We start from the raw sequence: 22,693 nt of genomic DNA, 5'->3' as shown, positions 1-22,693 counted from the left end.
GGACGGTTGTTCACCCAGCAGCCCTTCCCATCTTGCCTTGCGCCTCACTGGGGAGAGGTTCCTGGGAAGTGTAGTTTTTCACCTGCACATGGCGTTGCGCATAGACAGGATGTGGGAGGAGGGAAAGTAGCTCTTGGCTGTTAGAACTCTCTGAATTTGACAACATGGGCTAAACTCACTTAACTGTTTTTCTTTAATGAAATCTGATCCATAAATGACATACATAATCACGGAGAATATCACAAGAATACTTCAAGAGTGTCTTGTAAATATCGTCATTTGACATAACCTTCAATTTCGTTCTAAGTGAACCTGAGAAAAGTTTCACAAACCCTGTGGAGTTGTACAAGCCTGTGATCCTAATACGCGGGAAGGGGAATAAAAAGGTTGAGGAGTTCAAGGTCATTCTCCGCCAAATAGCAATTTTGAGCCATTGGTTACCTAAGCACCTGAATCAGAAAGCCAAAACAGGAGGAAGGAAGAGAGAAATTTGGTGGTCTAGTTGTGGGGTTCAATGTCTCCAGTCAAGGGATTACATATTCAAATGTTATGTCTAGCCGGTCTCATTTAAACATTAGAAGGATAGATGAAGAGCTGAGATCCCATATCTGGGGGTGGGGCTCAAAACAAAAGAGGATATATAAAAGGATTAATGCTGCAATGCATGGTAGTGTTGGAGAATATTTTCAGGTGTGTGACTTGTTTATGCTACACGTGTTGAACTCTGTGAAGCTGTGATTCTTTCCTTTGTTCACAGTCAAGTTCACAAGTTTATCTCTAGATGATTCTAGAACCGGTCAAACTGACAATTTGCTATTAACCACCACAGGCTCGGTATTTTTTTTTTTCTGGATTTTTCTACATAAATACATAAAACAGAAAATAGGAATTTTTTTAATCTTAAAAAAACTAAAAGAGGTCTCACACACTTTTTTTTTTCCCCTGAAGTATAAAACATAGAGTGCTCAGGCCAAGGATGATACCATAGGCCCGAGGTAGTGGAAGCTGGACAAGGACCGATTTCTCTCCCAAAGCCTGGGCCTCGCAGGGTCTCTATCAGCAGCTGTTCTGGAAGGGCAGGATGCACCAGAGAAACCAGCCAAACGGCTCTCCCCTCAGACAGGGAGGAAAGGGGGAAGATCAGTCAGGAAACACTCCTTCCTCCTGCTCCAAACTGAGGAAGAGAGCAGCACACCCCCCCCCCCCCCCCAGTTTTCTGGGCCTGATGCCCCTTAACTGGCATTTACCAAAAACCCATCAACTTAGTCCCTAACAAAAGTCAGAAGGTGCCCAAACTTTGCTGGGAGGGCAAGAGGCTGGTGTGATACTAAACAGATCTTTATCTGAAGCCATGATTGGTGTCATTTCTTGCTGTTTGTTTGCTAACCTGCTCTTCCAGCTGCACGGCCACTCGCAGGGCCTTGCTGACTTCTCGCAGATTCTGCTTTGTTCGCAAAGGTCTCCAAGTCGTAGTCTGGCTGATCGGTCATCCCCGAGAGCTCAAGCCACCTTGGTCCTTGCTGTTTGATCTCCCTGAGCTCCTCGGTGCCTCTCTCTTCCAGCTCCCTGATCTGAGTCATGGCTTCATTAAAGCTGGATATCTGGGAAGACAGCTCCTCCACTCCCTTGAAGAAACTGACTGCCAGCGAGGTCCCATTAGAACTGGCTTCTATCTCTTCGGTTTCCATTTGAATTGGCTGCTCTCCACTGGACCCACTGTGGGGGCTCAGCTCCTTGACTCTGTCTGCATAGCTCAGCGGGTTTAAAGTCCATTCTCAGGAGCTTACACCTGGTGAGATCAGGGCACTCACGCAAGTCCTTGAGTTCTCCCCAGCACCTGGATCAGCTTGCTCTCGCGGGATGGAGTATGAGCCTTGTTACTTCCCAGAGCCCTGCTGCACTCCTTCAGCGCTAGGAGAGACTTGTTAATCTCTGCACCCTCCATGTGAGTCAGCATTAAAAAGTGTCAGCCCCTCGTCCATTCCCTGCCACATCCACCAAAGAGAATTTGCCATGTAATCTCCGTTTGGCTCGAAGAAGAATCTGGAAGCAGGCTTGGGAGCAGGAGGAACTGGAGTTGGCAAACGTTTGTCCAGAAGTCCTGCAGGCACTGCCCATGCTGATCATCATGAACACAGTTGACCAGGTACTTCTACAGTCCCACAACCTGCACCTGCTGCTTGCTGAAGCTGTAATTCTTTGCCTGTCTAAAACACCTGATGGTCTAATAAAGAGCTGAACAGCCAATAGCGAGGTAGGAACAAGGATAGGTGGGGCTGGCAGGCAGAGAGAATATATTCAAGGAGAACCAAGGAAAAGGGGCAAGGAAGATGGAGGAACAAGAGACCCAAGTAGAGGAGGAACCTAGGGGCCAGCCACCCTGCCACCCAGCCACCGAGCCGGGCAAGGAGTAAGAAGGAAAATAGGATGTACAGAAGAAAGATAAAAGCCCAGAGGCAAAAGGTAGTGGGGGATAATTTAAGCTAAAAAAAAAGCGGGCTAGAGCTGGGCGGTGGTGGCGCATGCCTTTAATCCCAGCACTGGGGAGGCAGAGGCAGGCGGATCTCTGTGAGTTCGAGACCAGCCTGGTCTACAAGAGCTAGTTCCAGGACAGGCTCTAAAGCTGCAGAGAAACCCTGTCTTGAAAAACCAAAAAAAAAAAAAAAAAAAAAAAAAAAAAAAGCTGGCTATGGCCATTTATAACTAAGAATAAGTCTTCGTGTGTGATTTGTTTGGGAGTTGGGTGGCAGGCTCCCCAAAAAACCAAAATAATAAAATGTCACACAATATGGTAACATTGCCTTAAACTTTAGAAAGCTTAAAATCTGAAGCTTTCATGTCCATGTCAAGTTCAATGACTCACTGGTAAGTGAAGCTACACATTTTCAATGTGATATTTTAAATGATATTGGTTTTCTCATTCATGCCATAGGAAAGGATAAAGGGGAGGGTTATAGTTTTTCATCTTTATTAGACTTTTGATTAGTTCTTGTGAAATTCTTGAAGTCAGGCTGGAGTAAGGATTACAGTTCAGAGGCAGAATACTTGTTTACTATTCGGTATTCATCATTCCTGAAGCCCTAAATTCAGTCCCAGGTTCTAGCCAATCAATGAGCAAACAAGCAAATAACCATTGAAATGTGTTTTGGATCAAGGGTGATGGGCTATGACTTTTTGTTTGTTTCAAGAAAGGGTTTCTCTGTGTAGCCCTGTCTTAGAACTTGCTATGTAGACCAATCTGACCTCAAACTCACATAGATCTGCCTGCCTCTGCCTCCCATTGTGCTGGGCCTATGTCTTGAATCCCAGAATTTGGGAGGCAGATGGCCCCCCATGTGTGTGTGTGTGTGTGTTTGTGTTGTTTGGATTTTTTGTTTTGTTTTGTTTTTGAGAAAGGGTCTCACTGTGTAGCCAGGCTAGTTTTGAAGTTGCTATGAAGATCAGGCCAGCCTAGAACTCACAGAGATCCTCCTGCATCTGCCTCCCAAACTCTGGAATTCAAGGCAAAAACCCAGCATACACACACACACACACACACACACACACACACACACACACGTAACAATTTTTTCTTTGCATATGGGAAGTCCAAAATTCAATTACTAGTATTGTGAAATCAAACAGCCCTACTACTGTTGTTCAAGACAATTTCTCCGTAGCTTTTGGAGCCTGTCCTGGAACTAGCTCTTGTAGACTAGGCTGGCCTCGAACTCACAAAGATCCACCCACCTCTGCTTCCCAAGTGCTGGGATTAAAGGCCTGTGCTACCACTGCCTGGCCGGTTTCTATCTCTTAAGTACCATGATAACAGGTATTCTCTCATACCACTGGTTTATGTGGTGCTGGGGATCAAATCTAGGGGGTCCCAGCTCACTAACCATGTATTTTGAGTGCATGCTTAATGAAAAACATTATTTAATGACTTTTAAATTTTGAATTCCACTATTTCTTTCTTTTTATGAGTATAGTTTGACTTTCTAGATTAAGTATTAAACAATCTAAGTTTTGTTATTGTAGAACCCAACCATGACAAACTCAGTAGAGGCCAGAGTCTCAGTAGTTTACCCTAAGGCAATACCTGGTTCCAAGAAAGACCACAAACTGAAACCACCCAGGCACCACCCAGGAACAGATCATCCAAAGGAAATTCCTAACATTCTAACCATTGTAGATAGGATCACCTGCCAGCAAACACCCATCACTTTTCACCAGGACACCCCTAGGCAAATGACAGCCAATCAGGGGTTCTGAACCTTAGAAATCCCTCACCCCAACCTCTGCTATTATAAAAACCCAACTGAGATCCGGGTTGTTAAATCACGACAACACGTTGGACACAGGGAGAGTCCGAGTTTGAACTTGAATAAGAGTGAAGGCTCTTTGTTTTTATACACAAGACTCAGTCTTCTAGTTGGTTTTTGGGCAACTCCATGATTTGGGTATAACTGTTATAGATTATTACTTGTATACAATGTCATACCTTCCTGTGTCCACATCTGTTTGTACATCACTTTATTTTTATTTATTTTATTTTATTTTTCCTGCATGTATGCCTTCAGGCCAGAAGAGGGCACCAGACCTCATTACTGATGGTTGTGAGCCACCATGTGGTTGCTGGGAATTGAACTCAGGACCTCTGGAAGAGCAGCCAGTGCTCTTAACTGCTGAGCCATCTCTCCAGCCCCAGCCCACTTTTTTTTTTTTAAAGCAAGAAATGGAGACTAGACTGGAGTTAATCTCATGAGCACATTTGCCTAATATGTTCAAGGACTTGGGTTCAATTTCTAGTACTGGAAAAGAAAGCGAATAAACTAAAGAGATCATATTCCCACCTTCTTAAGAAGGTGGGCCAGTCTACTGACTAGCAGAATAATACCTTATCCCTTTTCTTTCTTTCTTCTTTTTTTCTCTCTGTGTAACAGGCCTAGCTGTCTTGGAACTAGCTCTTGTAGACCAGGCTGGCCCTGAACTCACAGAGATCCACTTGCCTCTGCCTTCACCCAGCCCCTTTTTCTTTTTGAGAAAGGATTTTTACCATTAGTCTCTTTTTTCTTTCACTTATTTAATGTGTGAGTATGTATAAGTATGGACCTATGTGAAGGTCAGAGGACATCTTTAAGTTCTCTCCTTCAACTATGTGGGTTCCAGAAATCAAACTCAGGTTTTCAGGTTTGGTGGCAACTGTCCTTGCCAGCTGAGCCATTGTTATGGCCCTTGCCATGTACTGAGCTGGACCACAGTATGTATACCGGGAGGGCCTTGACGTCATGGTGCTCTTTCTATAGCTCTGCCCAGTGTTGAGTTTATAGTCCCGTACCACCACACAGGGGATTTTCTTGTTGAGACAAGCTTATAAACTCTTAAACGTATAAAGGAATTGTAGGAGCGCATACCAGCAACGTGACTTTATTTATTTTTTTGAGACAGGGTTGCAATCATGCCCGGCCTTACAGGTAGAGGTTTCTGACAATGAAGGTGACTGGGGGGGGAAAAAAAAAGTTAGCAGAGCTGGTGTTTTCAGGTCGTGCTTACTTCTCAAGTAAGACGGTTGGAGGATACCTGCCAACAGCTAGAAAAGCAAGGCCAGGAGCTACACGGTTCCCCGTGGGGTGAGGAAAGCTACTCGCAGCTGGCGGCAAGGCCTGCGGTGTGAAGACGGAGAAGCCAGAGCCCCGGATCAAAGAGACCAAGTTAGGTCAGTGGTAAAAGCGTTTGGAAGACGGACTAGAGACACGGGAACGCTGCCAAGAGTCGGCACTTGTCCAAACGTTAGACCACTGTGTGGAGAACGGGTCCGGGAGGCCAGGCAAGGCCGACGACACCAGGGCCCACTTTGTTTTCGTGTCCCTGACACAAAGAGGAAAAGGAACCTCCTCACCGGAAACAGAACCTCTGCTCTCTCTGAGGCATTACACATTCCTCCGCGCGCCGGAAGAGCGTGTTCCACCTTGCGGGACAGCGTCTCCGTCTCCGCCGCCACCCCTCGCGGAGGGGTCGCGGAGTCTTCAGAGGCCACGCACCCCGAGTGGACGGAGGGCACGGAACCTTGGCGGGCAAGCCGAGAAGAAGCCAGGCCGGGCTGTCGCGAAAGGGAGGAAGGAGAAAGGACCCGACTAGGAGTCGCGGCGGCGGGATTCTGTTTCCTGCGGTGGCGGACGGATTTGGCAGTACGTTAACTTCCGGGAGCGTCCTGTCCCTGAGAGGAAAAGCCCTGAAGGAAACAATAACAAACGAGCAGGAGGAAGCGCTCCTGGGTCTTCTGTGAGGGACGGTTCTCTCCTGAGAAGATGCTCTGCGGCCCCTGTGAGGGGACGTGAGAGGGCTTGGTGACCGTCAGCCCGCCTCTCCCCGCTCGTGCACCTCAGGGGCCCCCTGGCTACTGCCATGGCGGCCGTGGGCCCAGGGGGCTACGCGGCGGAGTTCGTGCCGCCGCCGGAGTGCCCGGTCTTCGAGCCCAGCTGGGAGGAGTTCTCAGACCCTCTCAGTTTCATCGGCCGCATCCGCCCTTTGGCTGAGAAAACTGGCATCTGCAAGATCCGTCCTCCCAAGGTAGCGGAGTCGGGGGCGGAGTAGGGAGGTGGGGGGGGGGCGGGTCCGCAGCTTTTCCCGGTTTCGGTTCTACCGTGCTTCCGTGTAGCCCTCCCTCAATTTTTTTTTTTTTTTTGTACTCCAAGGCTCCGTTTGAGGATGGTTTGCCTTGGGTTCCTATGGAGTTTCACGTCCACTTTCACATTTCTTTTCGCGTGGGTGCGCGCGCGCGTTGAGGTCAGAGGACATTTTGTGGGAGTCGATGCTCTCCTGCCTTGTGGGTCTCAGGGCTCGAGCTCAGGTCATCGGGCTTGGCCCTCGCGACTGAGCCATCTCCCTGGCTCCCAGAGTAGTGGTGTCTCTGGGCCCTCTTCCTTTCGGAACTTATTTGGGCACGGGTACTGTTGTTTGGGTTGGAGGTGAGGGTAACAAAAGGCTTCAGGCCCTTTTTAGAAAAGATGTTTGACGTGTCATGGCGAACGCCCCGTGCGCAGGTGTTTGGCGTGTCACGTCGAACGCTCGTGCACAACCATCGTGCTTCCGTGCTGAAGACGATTTCTGTGTCCCAGCCCGCTAATGCTCAGTTTATTAGGTCCTTGCAGGCCACTACTCGGGTTTCTTGAAATGTAATACGAGCTGTACTTGCCCCGCATGATGATGTCACTAGACTAGAACCCCCAAGCTAATTACTACTGCCACTAGAAAAGACATCTTTGGGCAGGTAAAAGAGCATTCGTTTTCTTAGATGTAGAGGTTAGGAATATAATGGGCATGGAGGAAAACGTTGAAATCTTGAAATCTCTTGATGTAGGAACGTAAGGGACAAAGGTTTTAGAGTTGTAATATTATAATCAAGTTTGCCTTTATCCTCACTTTTTAAGGGTAGGAAAGCAGATAGTTCCTGTGACGTGCGGAATTAGTTTGCTAAGAGGTTGATATGCTCAAGTTCAATGTTTTTTTCTTTATTAATCAGACCAGTGCTTTCTAAGTAATGCTGGGGTAGGGAGAGTGCCTCAAGGTCCTGCGCTCAGTCTCCAGCACTGCGGTAGAACACCTTGTCCAGTTGCTGCTGGACAACCAGCACCAGGGTCAATTGGATATTGGTTAAATGAGGTCCCTCTGCCCTATTGAGAGTAGAACCAATTTTTGATTAATTTTTAAATGTGGACATTTTGCAGTCTGTTTTTTTTTTTCTAGCAAGTATGGAGATGATTTTTGTTGTTGATATTGAGAAGGTCAAGCCATGTTGTCTAGACTGACTTGGAACTCTTGATCCAGGCTCTACTTCCTGAGTACTAAGATTACCGGCATGTGCCACACCCAGCCACTGGGTTCTTTCTTTATTTTTTGCCCAGACAGGGTTTCTCTTATGTTCCAGTCCTAGCTGTCCTGGAACTAGCTCTTCTAGACCAGACTGGCCTCGAACTCACAGAAATCCACCTGCCTTTGCCTCCTAAGTGCTAGGATTAAAGCCACCATGGCCTGGCTTTTTTTTTTTTTTTTTTAAGTTTTACTTGGTAAACTTGTGTGTTTATTGGACAGGTGTTTTTGTCTTTGACAAGCTCATTGTGTTCTTCCTGGGTAACCTTGGAGAGAGTAATTGTGTGTTTTGGGATGATAAGATTTGAGAATTGCTTTTCCAAGTAATATTAAAATGAAAACTTTCTATAAGAATATTGCTCTTTCTGTCTTTATAGTAAAGACTTACATACGCTAATGTATTGTCACCATGATTTGTGGTAACTCCATGCAAAATTACCAGAACAATTCTTTCCATTTAGGATTGGCAACCTCCATTTGCTTGTGAAGTAAAAACCTTCCGCTTCACTCCCAGAGTCCAGCGCCTGAATGAACTTGAGGTGAGTAGTAGACCAATATTCCTGTCTTCTGTTAGCTTCTTCTCTTGGTGGTGGTGTTTGGGGACTCAGGTTCACGCAGACTCAGCACATGCTCTCCCATGCCTTTATAGTTCCAGCCTTTTAATTGCCTACCTTAGGATTTTAAATGGAACTCTGAGATGCTCATGTACAGGTCCCAAAACTCATGTTAACTGGTATTTAGTAGAATGGTTGTTACTTGATGCTTGAGAGGATTGTCTTTTAAGACAGTTTCAAGTAGTCTCTACATTTTTTTCTTAACTGGGATAATAGAAAACTTTTTTTTTTTTTTCAAGACAGGGTTTCTCTGTGTAGCCCTGGCTGTTCTGGAACTTGCTCTGTAGACCAGGCTGGCCTTTAACTCAACAAACGTCTGCTTGCCTCTGCCTCCTGAGTGCTGGAATTAAAGGCGTTCACCACCGTCCACCAAAACATGTTTTTATAATAGAAGATTCAAGGCTTAACCTTTAGAGAAGTGGAAGTTTGTCTTTCTTTCTTTTGAGACAGGGTCTCATATAGCCCAAGATGTCATTCAACTTGATATATAACCCAGGACTAACTGAGTCTCCTGGTCTTCCTACCTCTGTTTTGTGTGTGTATCACTGTGCCCAGTTTATATGATGGTAGGGATAGAACCCTGGCTTTCAAGAAGCTAGGCAAGCACTCTACCAACTGAACTACTTCCCCTAGCCCCTTTTCCTACTCGCTCACCTTCTTGAGCTAGTCTTTCTTTGTAGCAAATGTGATCTGGTGTAGAACTTATTATGTAACCCAGGCTATCTTTGAACTCTTGGCAATCCTCCTGTTTCAGCCTCCTGTGGGTACTGGGGGTTACAAAAAAAGGCTTTTGCCATAATGCCCAGCTCCAACCTTGGATTTTTTTCTAATTAAGTTTATTAGATAACATGCAAAATAATAGATTTTATTATGATATTTTCATATTGTTAGGTATAAAAATGGAGGTAGCAATGGTTGGTTCTGGAAAGGAGCTGACAAAAAAAAAACTCTTTAGCAATGAAGTTTATTAGGACAAAAGGCCTGTAGAGCATGATTGTGCCTTTAGGTAGGAGAGCATTAGAAAGAAGCAGAGTAACAGTGGCTGGAGCGATGACTTAATGGATAAGAGCACTTGTGGCTCTTTCAGAGACCCTGAGTTGGATTCCCAGCATCCACATGATGGTTTACAACCCTCTGGAACTCCAATTCCAGGGGGAATCAGATGTCCTCTTCTAGTATCTGTAGGTATACTACACCATACACATTAAAAACAACAATAAAAATGAACCAAAACCAGCATAACAGGACCTTGAATGGAAGGTATTTAACATCTAGTAAAGAACTTAGTAAAGAATAGCTTGACTGGAGAGAAGGTCCCAGAAGTCCCTGGTTCAATTTCCAGCACCCACATGGCGGCTCATAGCTGTCTGTAGCTCCAGTTCTAGAGGATCTGACACCTTCACGCAGACATATATGCAGGCAAAATACCAATGCACATAAAATAAAAAAAATCTTTAAAAATAATAGATAGCCTAAAGTAAGAGAGACAGCCACCACATACAGGATGATGGGGAAGAAGTGGACCTGAGGTAGGAATAATTTAGGCACTAATACTTTTCTTTGAATTGGAGGCAAAGAAAACAGAAAGTTTCAGGCCTTTTGTTCAGTGAGGTTTTGATGTGTCACAACTTGATGTACTCTATTCACAGTTATCATTGTGTTTTCATAGTAGAAACTCAGTGGAGTGTGTTGGCTGTTTTCTGTGTTAAAGCCTGCAAACATTCAGTTTACCAAACCTTTTCAGACAGCCTAACAACTCAGTCAAGCAACCGAAGTTCAACACTCAGATTTACTCTCCTTCTATTGTGAGATCTAAGTGTTGAACTCAGGTCCTCCGGCTTTGGTGACAAGCATTTTCACCTGTTAAGCCCCCTTGCGGGCCTTGCTTTCTTTCTGTCTTCTACCCAGTACTGGGAATTGAACCTAGGGCCTTGAGCTTGCTGGACAGTCTACCATCATGCTTTATCCCCAGCCCTGTGTTTTTGATTTCTGTATTTTAATAATTTTAGGCAATGACTAGAGTGAGATTGGACTTCTTGGATCAACTGGCAAAGTTTTGGGAACTTCAAGGATCTACATTGAAGATCCCCGTGGTGGAGAGAAAAATCCTGGATTTGTATGCTTTAAGTAAGGTGAGGCCAATACTTGGCTTAGAAGTTTAACAGGAGCTGAAATATAGCTCAGTGGTAGTGAGTACATGCTTAATTTGTGCCAGGTCCTCCCATGAAGAAATTGAGCAAAGGTTTGTGATTTCATGAAACTAAGGATTTTAAGTAATCTTTTTGTTTTGTTACTGTTTTTTGTTTTTTTTGTTTTGTTTTGTTTTGTTTTTTGAGACAGGGTTTCTTTGTGTAATAGCCTTGGCTGTCCCGGAACTTGCTTTGTAGTCCAGGCTGGCCTTGAACTCACAGAGATCCGCCAGCCTCTGCCTCCCAAGTACTGGGATTAAAGGCATGCACCACCACCACCCAGCTGTTTATTTATTTTTTAAAGATCATTTATTCTTTTTGGGAGACTGGATCTTCCTATATGGCTGACCTCAGGTTTTCTTTTTAGACCAAACTGGCCTCAGACTTTGTGTGAAAACACATATGCAGCATAGCTTATATGTGGAGATCAGATGAGAGCCCAGTGGACTGTGTCCCCACCCTGCCCTTGGTGGCATCAAATTTACATAGGAAGCCGGGCGGTGGTGGCGCACGCCTTTAATCCCAGCACTCGGGAGGCAGAGGCAGGCGGATCTCTGTGAGTTCGAGGCCAGCCTGGTCTACAAGAGCTAGTTCCAGGACAGGCTCTAAAGCTGCAGAGAAACCCTGTCTCGAAAAACCAAAAAAAAAAAAAAAAAAAAAAAAAAAAAAAAAAAAATTTACATAGGAATACAAAAACATGCCTGGCCCATAAAAATTTCGTGTGTGTGTGTGTGTGTGACAGTGTGACCCTGTGTACATTTAGAAGCCAGAAGAGGGCATTGAGTGTTCCTCTCTATCTCTCTCTGCCTTACCCCAGTGCTTCTCATTTGTGGGTTATGACCACCAGATAACTGGTCACATGCTGGATAACTTGGATATCAGATATGAAAAAATTGGCAGTAATGAAGTAGCAATGAAATAATTTTTTTGGTGGGGGGGTCAATGCATGAGGAACTGTATTAAAGAATTGCAGCCTTAGGAAGGTTAAGAACAACTACCTTATCCCTTTGGGGCAGGGACATGAAAACTAAGTTCTTAACCTGGAACTTAGTTTTTTGACTATGCTAGAAGCCAGCAAGCCCTAGCAATCCTCCTGTCTCTGTTCTCCACAGCATTGGAGTTACAGGTACACTTAAAACCATACCTAGTTTATTACATGGGTCCTAGTAGCTAACTTAGGTTCTCACAATTGCATGGCAATTGATTATAACCACTGTGCTATCTCTCTAGCCCCTAAAGTTTTCCTTTAAAGAATTCTCTTGACTCAGTGGTTAAGAGCACTGGTTGCTTTTCCAGAGAGCCTGGGTTCAAGTCCCAGCACCCACATGACAGCTTATAACTGGTGTTACTCTAGTTCTAGGGTATTCACTGTATAGCTGAGACTGGCCTTGAACTCTGTTTGTCTTACCTGAGTGCTTGGTAAGCATGCAAAACTGGTATGCTCAAATTTTGAGCATACTCCCTGTAATGATAAAAAAAAATGGTGCTGTTCTCCAAGTAGCCTGTGGGCTACCAGAGGCAATGAGTTCCAGGCAGGGAGCCTCAGAGACTGAGACCTGAGACAGAAGGTACACCATGCAGAGTGAGATTGGATATTTATTTAGTGAATTATGGAAGGGAGACGGAGGGAGAAGGGGAACACGAGGAAAGAAGTGGGGAGGGGGGAGAGGGAGAGAGGAAAGGAGCCCCGCCAGCAGCTACCTCTTTGGGAGAGAGACTGAAAGGGAAAGACTGCAAGCAGGAAAGAAGATCTGTCTGCCTCAACGGACTGGCGGAATTGGGCGGGGTTTATCTCTTAAAGGAACCATCACATTCTGCCTTCCCTAGTGTGTGTTTGTATACATATTTACATACATACACATTTGTGTGTGTGTGTGTGTGTGCGTGTGTTTGTGTCTCTGTGTATATGCACATGTGCATTCAGGTGCCTGTGGAGTCCTAAAGAGGGGGGCTTTGGATCCCCAGAGCAGTTAAAGTTTACAGGTGTTTGTGAGCTTCCCAATGTGGTATTAGGACCCCAAACTCTGTTCCTCTGCAAGAGCAGGGAGCTCTCTTAACCACAGAATGTTTCCAGCCTCATAGCTTGTTTCAAAAATAATTTTTTTGTTATTGGTTGGGATTTTTTTTGGGGGGGGAGATTAGTTTTTTAGTTTAGTGTATATTTTTTCATTCTGCGTAATGTACAATGTATAAATTTATTAAATACTTTTGGATGCCTTTCTTTGAAAGTAGACCCAATAATATTAAATTTTAAGGTTTGATGTTTGTAAAATTATTGTCTGCATTAGTATCAGGTTAATAAAAGGAAATTTGTGTTTTAAGTCCAGAATAATTTTAATATTTAGCAGACAAGATACAGAGTTAGGATACTGGAATTTTACTTATTTGGTGAAACTTTTAAACATTAATTTTGCGAGCTAGTGGGAACTCAACTGACCCCAGACTGACAGCTGGGAACCAGCATAAGGCCCTCTGAATGCGGGTGACAGTTGTGTAGCATGGACAGTTTGTGGGGCCACTAGCAGTAGAGCCAGTATTTATCCCTAGTGCATGAACTGGCTCTTTGGAGCTCATTCCCTATGAAGGGATATCTTGCTCAGCCTAGATACAGGGTAAAGGGCCTTGGTCCTGCCTCAAGTGATGTGATAGACTTGGTTGATTCCCCATTGGAGGCCTCACCCTCTCTGGAAAGTGGATGGGGAGTGGGGGGGAGGAGGGAGAGAGAACTAGGATTAATATGTAAAATAAGATTGTTTTAAAAATAAAATAAATAGCCGGGCAGTGGTCATGACACACACCTTTAATCTCAGCACTTAGGCAGAGGCACTCTATGAGTTCCAGCCCAGCCTGGTCTACAAGAGCTAGTTCCAGGACAGGTTCCAAAGCTACAGAGAAACCCAACATTAATTTTATGTGTAGGCGCATGTAGGCTCATCTTGTACATGAAGTGTTTATGGAAGTTACTTGTAGTAACTGGTTCTTCAACCATGTGGGTTCCAGGGATGGAACTCATATTATCACGCTTGTCAGCAAGATTCTATTTGCTGAACCATCTTGCTGACCTACTTTTTTATTTTTAAAGTCAGGCTCTCATGTATCCCAGTCTGGTCTTCAACTTAGTATATAGCCAAAGATGGCCCTTAGTCAAAAGTCCTCCTGCCTCTAGCTCCTGAGAGCTGGAATTACAGATGTCTATTACCACACCCAGGTTTTCTGGTCCTGGGGATCAACTCAGGGCTTCATGCATACTAGGTAAACACTCTACCAGCTGCTCTGGGGGTAAAGCTTTTATCTTTTGAGATTATAGAAGTTAGAATGCTTGAAACTAACATCTTTACCTAAAGAATTCCTATTTCCTTTCAGATTGTTGCCAGCAAAGGAGGTTTTGAAATAGTCACCAAAGAGAAGAAATGGTCTAAAGTGGGTAGCCGCTTGGGATATCTGCCAGGAAAAGGAACTGGGTCTCTTTTGAAGTCACACTATGAAAGAATTCTCTACCCATATGAGCTTTTTCAGTCTGGTGTCAGCCTTATGGTAAGATGCATCATTGTTCTTAGAGAGGATAAATTTAATTTGACATGTATAAACTTCAAGTGATATTCACTGTAAGTGCTAATGTTTATGATAGTAAATTGAAAGTAGCTTTCTCTAAACACCAAAATTTGAGAAGAAAAAGTTTAAAAATTAGAGCTATTTCTAGTTTTACAGGGTAAAGAGTAGTGGAAATGAAGGGTGTTATCATATTTAGGAAAAATCTTTATGATTTCATGAAAAGGTTTTGTTTTGATTTTTTTTCAAGCCTTTATTGACTTGGAACTCACTGTGTAGACTAGATTGCCCTCCAGCTCATAGAGATTCACCTGCCTCCTCTTCTTGAGTACAGGGATTAAAAGTATGAGCTGTTCTGCCTAACCCCAACACTTTTTGTCTAATGTTGCCTAGACCTTCAAGTAGACATTTCAGAGGTTCTTTTTGAGCCAGAGCCTTAAATAGCCTCTTAATCTCAGCACTTTGACCAGTTATGAGTGTGCAGGAACCAACACACACTGCAAAAAGAAGCTTTTCTGATCAAAGCAGATAGCAGCAATAATATGTGATTATAAACATTTAAAATACAACTTGACAGGCATGTCCTAACCATTCAGCAAAATAACAGCAGTAAATTCCTCAGTGGGGTCTAACACCTTTCCAGCCACAGGGTTTTGATTATGTGTATAATATCAAAGGTGACTTACCTTCTGTGTCCTCTAAGCGAAGCATGACATGCATTATTATACTAGTTGGCCCATCATGTCTGGCAAATTGCAGGTTTCATACTGAATATGATTGTTGATGATAAATCTCTGCAGTAGCCAGTATAGCACCTTCCAGCACTGTGGAAACTAGCCAATCCTAAGAAAGCTTCTAGCTCAGTTCTGACTTATTTTAACTTTTTTAAACTTTTAAATTTGGGAGGGGTTGGTATCCTTGAAAGTTCTTCTTTCTCATTCGCCTTCCCAAGCAGTCACCTGTCCCTTCTCACCTTGTCCTCCCCCCCCCCTTTTTTTTTTTTTTTTTTTTTTGGTAAATGGTGACTCTGGGTATCAAACTAAGTTCATTCTGCTTGAAAGGTAATACATTTAATACATTACTGACTGAATTATCTCTCTAGTGCTATGATTAACTCTTTAAGGGCCGGGCGGTGGTGGCGCACGCCTTTAATCCCAGCACTCGGGAGGCAGAGGCAGGCGGATCTCTGAGTTCGAGGCCAGCCTGGTCTACAAGAGCTAGCTCCAGGACAGGCTCTAGAAACTACAGGGAAACCCTGTCTCGAAAAAAAAAAAAAAAAAAAACTCTTTAAGGAATTGCCAAGAAGCTTTCTAAAGTTCCTGTGCTGTGTTATGTTCCTCTGCCAGTAGTGTAGAGGCATTTGAATTCTCCTTGTTCTAGCTAGCATTTGGTATGGTTGACTTTTTTGGATTAAAAACTTTTCTCATATGCATGTAGTAGTCTCTGGATGCAGTTTTGATTTTCATTCTCAAAGTAGTGATATCACTGCATCTTTTATCTTTATATATTAGCTATTTCTATAATCTTCTTTAAAAACATTTTATGTATAGTAGTGTTTGTCCGTTTGTATGTTTACCATGCCTGGCGCATGTGGAGGCCTGAAGAGAATGTCAGATCCCCTGGAACTGGAGTTACAGAGGGTTGTGAACTACCATATAGGTGCTGGGAATGGAACTCGGCCTCTGCAAGAGTAGCATGTACTCTCAACCACCGAGCCATCTCCATTAATGTAGTCTGTATGAAGTGTCTACTCATATCTTTTTTAATTAAAAATGAGCCGTTTGCTGTATACTTGTAAGGGTTTGATATTTATTCTGAATACATTCTTTCAGATATATTATTTGTAAATATTTTTGTGATAATATAGCTGTTTTACAGTTTCATAGTGATGTCTGTTTAAAGATCTACTTTTCCATTGCTTTCTTTTAGGTTTTCTTTTGTGTGTGTGTTTGTGTGTGTGTGTAACTTTTTTGAGACTGTCTTGCTCTGGAGCACAAAGAATTATGGGGTTATTGCAGTTCCCTTTTTTTGTGGGGCAGTTTTCAAGATAGGGTTTCTCTGTGTAGTCCTGGCTGTCCTGGAAGTCCAGGCTATCCTGCTGTGTAGACCAGACTGGCCTCAAACTCATAAAGATCCACCTGCCTATCCTTCCCAAGTACTGGGATTAAAGGCACACCACCACTGCCCAGCTCTCACTTTACATTTTATTTTGAATAATGTGATCAAATCTTGTTTCTTCTTGCCCTAGTTATGGATTTTCTCTTTATTTCTGCCTTTTACTTAGTTAGGAGACATTTTATTTATTACATCTTTCGTTGGAATTATCATGGTGCTTGTGTGCATTTTACTTGATAATAGCCCCCAAAATGTGATGCTGGCAGTTTACACAAAAGAAAACCTCCAAATGTAGAGGAGTAAATCTAGGTTTAAAAAAAATGATTAAAGTACAATAAGAAACTTTCCATGCTAGAGGCCACATTTAATTTTATTATATTACTATAGTTCTGTTTTTATAGCCTGTGTGTTTGTGTCTTTGTGTGTGTTTTCAAGACGGGGTTTCAACGTTTCATGTGTATTTTCAAGACAGGTGTAGTACTGGCTGTCTTGGAACTCCTTCTATAGTAAAGGCTGGCCTCAAACTTAGATATATGCTTTCCTCTGTGCCTGCACTGCCCAGCTATAGTCATTATCTTACTGTACTTAATTTACAAGTTGAAGTTTTGGGGTCAGAAAGAGGTACAAGACTTGCTCTGCGGAGAACCCACCCTCAGTCCTTAGCCACTTACAGGGCAGATTATAACCATCTGAACCTCTAGTATCATCTGGCACCCTCTCTGGCCTTTAGGGGCACCAGAAGCACATGTGGTGCAATTAAATATACAGGCAAAAAGCATTCTACACACATAAAATTTTAAAAAAAACTGCAAGTTCAAGTTTGACATGTTTTTTTTTTGTTTTGTTTTGTTTTGTTTTGTTTTTCGAGACAGGGTTTCCCTGTAGTTTCTAGAGCCTGTCCTGCTCTTGTAGAGCAGGCTGGCCTCGAACTCAGAGGTCCGCCTGCCTCTGCCTCCCGAGTGCTGGGATTAAAGGTGTGCGCCACCACCGCCCGACTTGCAAGTTCAAGTTTATTCTAACTATAAATGTACAGAAAAAACATAAAGGATTCAGCACTATCCACAATTTCAGACATCTACTAGAAGCTTGAAACAAATTCCACACAGAAGGACCTACTCTATAGGTCTACCCCATTACCGATACTATTCTATCTTTTTGTTTTTAAAGGTCTTTTCATGTCTGGTTTTGGTTGTGAATCTAGCCTTTAATGGCTGAGCTGTCTCTAATCCTGTTTGTATCTGTATGTGAGTATGTGCAAATGAGTGCAGGTTCCCACAGAGGTGAGAGAAGTTGGATCCTTCAGTAGCTGGAGTCATAGGCAGTTGAGAGCTGCCTGATATGGTTGCTTGAAACCATACTTGGTTTTTCAAGACAGGGTTTCTCTGTAGTTTTAGAGCCTGCCCTGGAACTAGCTCTTGTAGACCAGGCTGGCCTCAAACTCGCAGAGATCCACCTGCCTCTGCCTCCTGAGTGCTAGGATTAAAAGCATGTGCCACCTACGCCCGATTCCTTTTCATTATTTTCAAACAGTTTGCATTTTTACATATATTTTAGTGTTTGTTTTCAATATTCCCTAAAAGAAATCCTGCTGGGCATGTTGAAAAATACAAAGCCCATCAATAACTTGTTGTGTTGGTGCATGACTGTAATCCCAGATGATCAGAACTTCAGACTCATTCTCTGCTATATGGGAGTTTCAGGCCAGTTCTAGTGCCTTATGGAATTCAAAAGACACTCTGAAAACAAAACAGAAGTTGGCTCCATCAGGGATTGCTTTGAGCCTATAGTTGAATTTGAGGTCAGGATTGTCATCTGATTTCATGTAGTGTTAGGAACTTTTTGGAAAATTGATAATTTTCCACTCATTCTCAAACTTATTTTATTAGTGAATTTTCTCTCTTTTTGTTTCCTTCTCTTTTAGGGTGTACAAATGCCTGATTTAGATATTAAAGAAAAAGTTGAGACTGAGGTTCTTAGCACTGATATCCAACCTTCCCCAGAGCGGGGAACAAGAATGAATATTCCGCCAAAGAGAACAAGACGTGTCAAGTCTCAGGTATTTCAATGTCCATTGGCCATTTAAAAGTTTTGTGTGCATGTGTGTGTGTGTGTGTGTGTGTGTGTGTGTGTTTACCATAGAATGTATTTGGAGGTCAGAGGACAGTTTCTGAAAGTCAGTTCTCTCCTATCATGTGTGTCCCAGGACACAACTCAGGTTGTCATGCTTGCCTAGTGAGAAGTACCTTTACTTGGTGAGTTATCTTCAGGAGCCCCCATGGCCCTCTTGTTTTTATTTTTAACTTTTTTTAATTTAACTTTATTTTATGTGCATTTGGTATGAAGGTGTCAGATTCCCTGGAACTAGAGTTACAAACAGTTGTGAGCTGCTACGTGGGTTCTGAGAATTGAACCGAGGTCCTCTGGGAGAGCAGCAATGCTCTTAACCACTGAGCCATCTCTCCAGCCCCCTGGAGATTTATTTATTGTGTATGCAGTGTTCTGCCTGCTTGTATACCTACATGCTGAAAGAGGGTACTAGATTTCATTATAAGTGTTTGTAAGCCATCAAGTGATTGCTAAGAATTGAACAGAGGAGCCGGGCGGTGGTGGCGCACGCCTTTAATCCCAGCACTTGGGAGGCAGAGGCAGGCTGGCCTCTGAGTTCGAGGCCAGCCTGGTCTACAAGAGCTAGTTCCAGGACAGGCTCTAGAAACTACAGGGAAACCCTGTCTCGAAAAACCAAAAAAATAAAAAATAAAAAAAAGTTAGAATTGAACAGAGGACCGCGGGAAGGAACAGCTAGTACTTTTAATCTCTGAGCCGCCTCTCGAGCCCTGTTGTTGGTTTTTGAGATGAGGTTTCTTTGTGTAACCTTGACTGTTGTTCTAGATAGAGCTCAGTCTGTAGTAGACCTGGCTGGCCTCAAACTCAGAGATTCATCTGTCTCTGCCTTTCAAATGCTGGGATTAAAGGCATTTGTAACCATTACCTGGCTTTCATGGACCTTTTTCTTTGTTTCTTTTGGGATTTTTTTAGACAGGGTTTCTCTGTGTAACAGCCCTGGATGTCTTTGTAGATCAGTCAGTTCAGCCCTGGATGTCTTTGTAGATCAGTGTGTCCTCAAACTCAAGGAGATCTGCCTGCCTCTGCCTCAGAAATGCTGGGATTAAAGGCGTGTGCCACCATGCTTTGGCCTAAAGTTAAATTTTAAGTGCATTGACCATGTGAGAAATTTTCTGGTCCTAGGAGATCATTCATAAACAGTTGCTTAATACTTGAAAAGGCATATTTTCTACTCACTTTTAAAGTGAATGAAGAAGTTTTGAAATTCAGTGTGATTTGACTTAGAAAACTTAATTTTGGCAGTTTTTGACAGGGATGGCAAAGGGTCACACACTGCTTGTTTCATAGACATGTTGATGTATTCTTACAATCTAAATTTTCCTAGTTAGCAATAGAAAATAATATTTTTATTTATTTTATTTTAATTTTTGAGGTAGAGTCTCACTGTATAGCCCTGGCTGGCCTAAAACTCATTATGTAGACCAGGCTGGCCTTGCAACTCATAGAGATCCACTTGCCACTGCCTCACTAGTGCTGAGACTAAAGGAGTGTGCCCCCACCACACCCAGCCCTATTTTTTTTAACCCATTAGTCTCTTAAAAGCAGTGTATTTCTGTGTGCATGTGTATATGTGTGAATGTATTTATGTATGCTGGTGGATATACATGTTTGTGGAGGCCAGAGATCAGTGTTGGTTCTTCCGTAGTCACTCTACCTTAATCCCTTAATCTCTCTCTCTCTCTCTCTCTCTCTCTCTCTCTCTCTCTGAGATAGGGTTTCTTTATGTATCCTTGGCTTTCCTAGAACTTTCTATATAGACAAGGCTAGCCTCTAACTCATAGAGATACACTTGCCTCTGCCTCTGAGTGCTGAGATTACAGGTGTATGCCAAGTAAAATAACCTTTAAAGGCTACTTTTTTTGTTTGTTTGTTTGTTTGTTTTTTCGAGGCAGGATTTCTCTGTAACTTTGGAACCAGCTCTGGTAGACCAGGCTGACCTTGAACTCACAGAGATCCACCTGCTTCTGTCTCCCAAGGACTGGTGTTAAAGGTGTGCGCTACCACCACCCAACTACTTTTATCTTTTGAAACAGTCTCTCACTGAAATGGCAGTCCTCAAGTTGACTAGACTAGCTGGCCAGCAAGCCCTGGTATCCTCATTTCTTTACCTTCCGGCCCTGGAATTACAGGAATACACCACACCTTGTTTTTCACATAGGTGCTAAGGATTCAAACTGAGATTCTCATTCTTGGATGAAAATCTCTTTACATAGAGAACCAGCCATTCTAGGTCCCAGAACCTATTTTATTTTCGTTTTAGTTTATGTGTAGGTGTGTTTTCTCCTACATGTATATCTGTGGACCACATACATGCCTGGTACTCTTGGAGGAGGGATAAATCTGCCGGATCTCATGAAACTGGAGTTACAGATGTTTGTGCGCTGCCATGTAGGTGTTGGGAGTTGAATCTAGTTGCTCTGGAAGAACAGCCAGTGCTCTTAACTGTTGAAACTTCTCTCTAGCCTCTCCCTCTCTCTCTTTGACTATTTATTTTGAGACTGGGTCTTTCTGCATTGCCTGGGCTGGTATTGAAAATATCTAAAGCACAGGTAGGCCTTGAACTTGGAATTCTGTGTCAGACTTCTGAGTAGCTTCTGCCAAGTGAGAACACTGAGACAAATGTGATTGGATATGGATTTGAAATGGATGATGAATCCTGTTTACAGAGCTAGTATCTCAGAAGTGAGCTCAAACAATATATGACACTTACTGACAGATGTTACAGCTTCTCCTCAAAGAAATATAGCCACTGACTGTCCTATACTCTCACCCTAAGTCTGCTGTTACTTCAGGTGTGATCATTTTCTCTCTCCCTCTCCATAACAACCGTCTTCTACCTAGATTTTGCCTAAGATTGTTGTCTGTCTCCCTGACTTGGAATTGTTTTAATTTCAGGTTCCAAGTATAGTGAGCAAGACCCATGCTAACTAGCTCCAAGGGATCTAGTGCCCTCTGCACTAATGGCACCTGTTTAGGACTGGAGAGATGGTTCGAGTACTTGGTGCTCTCGCAGAGGACTGGGGTTCGTCTTCCAGCACCTACATGTAACTCTAGTTCCAGGAATTCCAACATCCTTTTTTTTACCCTCCTTGGTCATGTACATTTTGCACATACATAGATGCTCACACATACACGTAAAATAAAAAAAAGGTAAATTTTGAAACAAATGACATAGTTATATAGTATTCCAAGATAGAAATAACAAACTGAATTTCTTCTCCAGTACTTGCTTGCAATGAAGGAAGGGACACCACATAATCACACTAGAGTTAGGGCTTGGGAGAACAGTGGACTTGATTTGTGGCTTAGACTACCAGGGTCTGTTTTTACCAGAACTGTTTGTGTTACTTTATAGATGCAGATTCAGCTTCCCTATGCCATATAGAATTATGGACTTAAAGAAATTTTTTAAAGAAAACTTTGCCTAGCTTTTCTGTTTCTTCATGCTTTTATATGTGTATGTGTGTAAGCTCGAGTATAGGCAAGAGGTTGTATTGTCTTGGGAAACTCTTGGGCCTCTCTGGGCAACATGTCATTCAGATCAATATCCTTCATCCAGCACTAAGATTTTTTTTTTTTTTTTTAACAATTTAGGCTTCTGGGAGCTGTATTATCCACCCATTTGGTAAACCTTCCTTCAAACTCATATGTAAGAAAACTGTGTATGGAGGCTAGAAGTCAATGTGTCAGGTGCCTTTCTCTATTGCCTTTCCCCATTTTTTTAGACAGATTCTATGAGTGTGTGCTCCTGGTGAGCCTCATAGAGATCTTTATGTCTTCCCAAGTACTGGGATTAAAGGTGTGAACTACCATACCTGGCCTTCTACCTTAATTTTTGAGACGGGGGTCTTTCACTGAACCTGTTACTTGGCTCCAGGGACCCAAACTCTGGTTTCATTCTTGTGTGGAGGCTGTGGGTAACAGTCTGCTTCTTCCATCATGGGGGTTTTGGGGATTAAATTCAGGTTGTCAGGCTCAGTGACAAGTTCCTTTAATCTGCTGAGCCAGAATTTACTCTTTGAAGATTTTTTTTACTTTATTATGTATATAAGTATTTTCCTACATATGTGTTTGTGTACTATGAATATGCCTGGTACCTACCAAAGCCAGAAGAGGACATTGGTTCCCCTGAAACTGAAGTTACAGATGATTGTGAGGTATTATGTATTTGCTTGTAATTCAAGTTGGATCCTCTAGAAGAGCAGCCTTACCTGCAAAACCATTTTTCCAATACCCTTTCTCTCTCCTCTCCCC

The 22,693-nt window shown here is 43.1% G+C and overlaps 1 protein-coding gene across 1 annotated transcript in view; it reads left to right on the top strand.

Annotated features, from left to right (window-relative positions):
- Positions 1 to 5,931: 5,931 nt before the first annotated feature.
- Kdm5a (lysine demethylase 5A) overlaps positions 5,932 to 22,693 on the top strand; it is an 82,025-nt gene continuing 65,263 nt past the window's right edge. Inside the window, exons 1-5 of the mRNA XM_038318396.2 lie at positions 5,932 to 6,549; positions 8,310 to 8,387; positions 10,472 to 10,594; positions 14,015 to 14,185; positions 18,237 to 18,371. Coding sequence (XP_038174324.1) covers positions 6,385 to 6,549; positions 8,310 to 8,387; positions 10,472 to 10,594; positions 14,015 to 14,185; positions 18,237 to 18,371 — 672 coding nt within the window. The 5' untranslated portion in view covers positions 5,932 to 6,384. The remainder of the gene's footprint in view (positions 6,550 to 8,309; positions 8,388 to 10,471; positions 10,595 to 14,014; positions 14,186 to 18,236; positions 18,372 to 22,693) is intronic.

This window comes from Arvicola amphibius, chromosome 2 (assembly GCF_903992535.2).
Source record: "Arvicola amphibius chromosome 2, mArvAmp1.2, whole genome shotgun sequence".
In the NCBI taxonomy this organism is placed as follows: Eukaryota; Metazoa; Chordata; class Mammalia; order Rodentia; family Cricetidae; genus Arvicola; species Arvicola amphibius.
The sequence above is the reverse complement of the archived record's forward strand: the minus strand, read 5'-3'. Positions and strand labels throughout refer to the sequence as shown.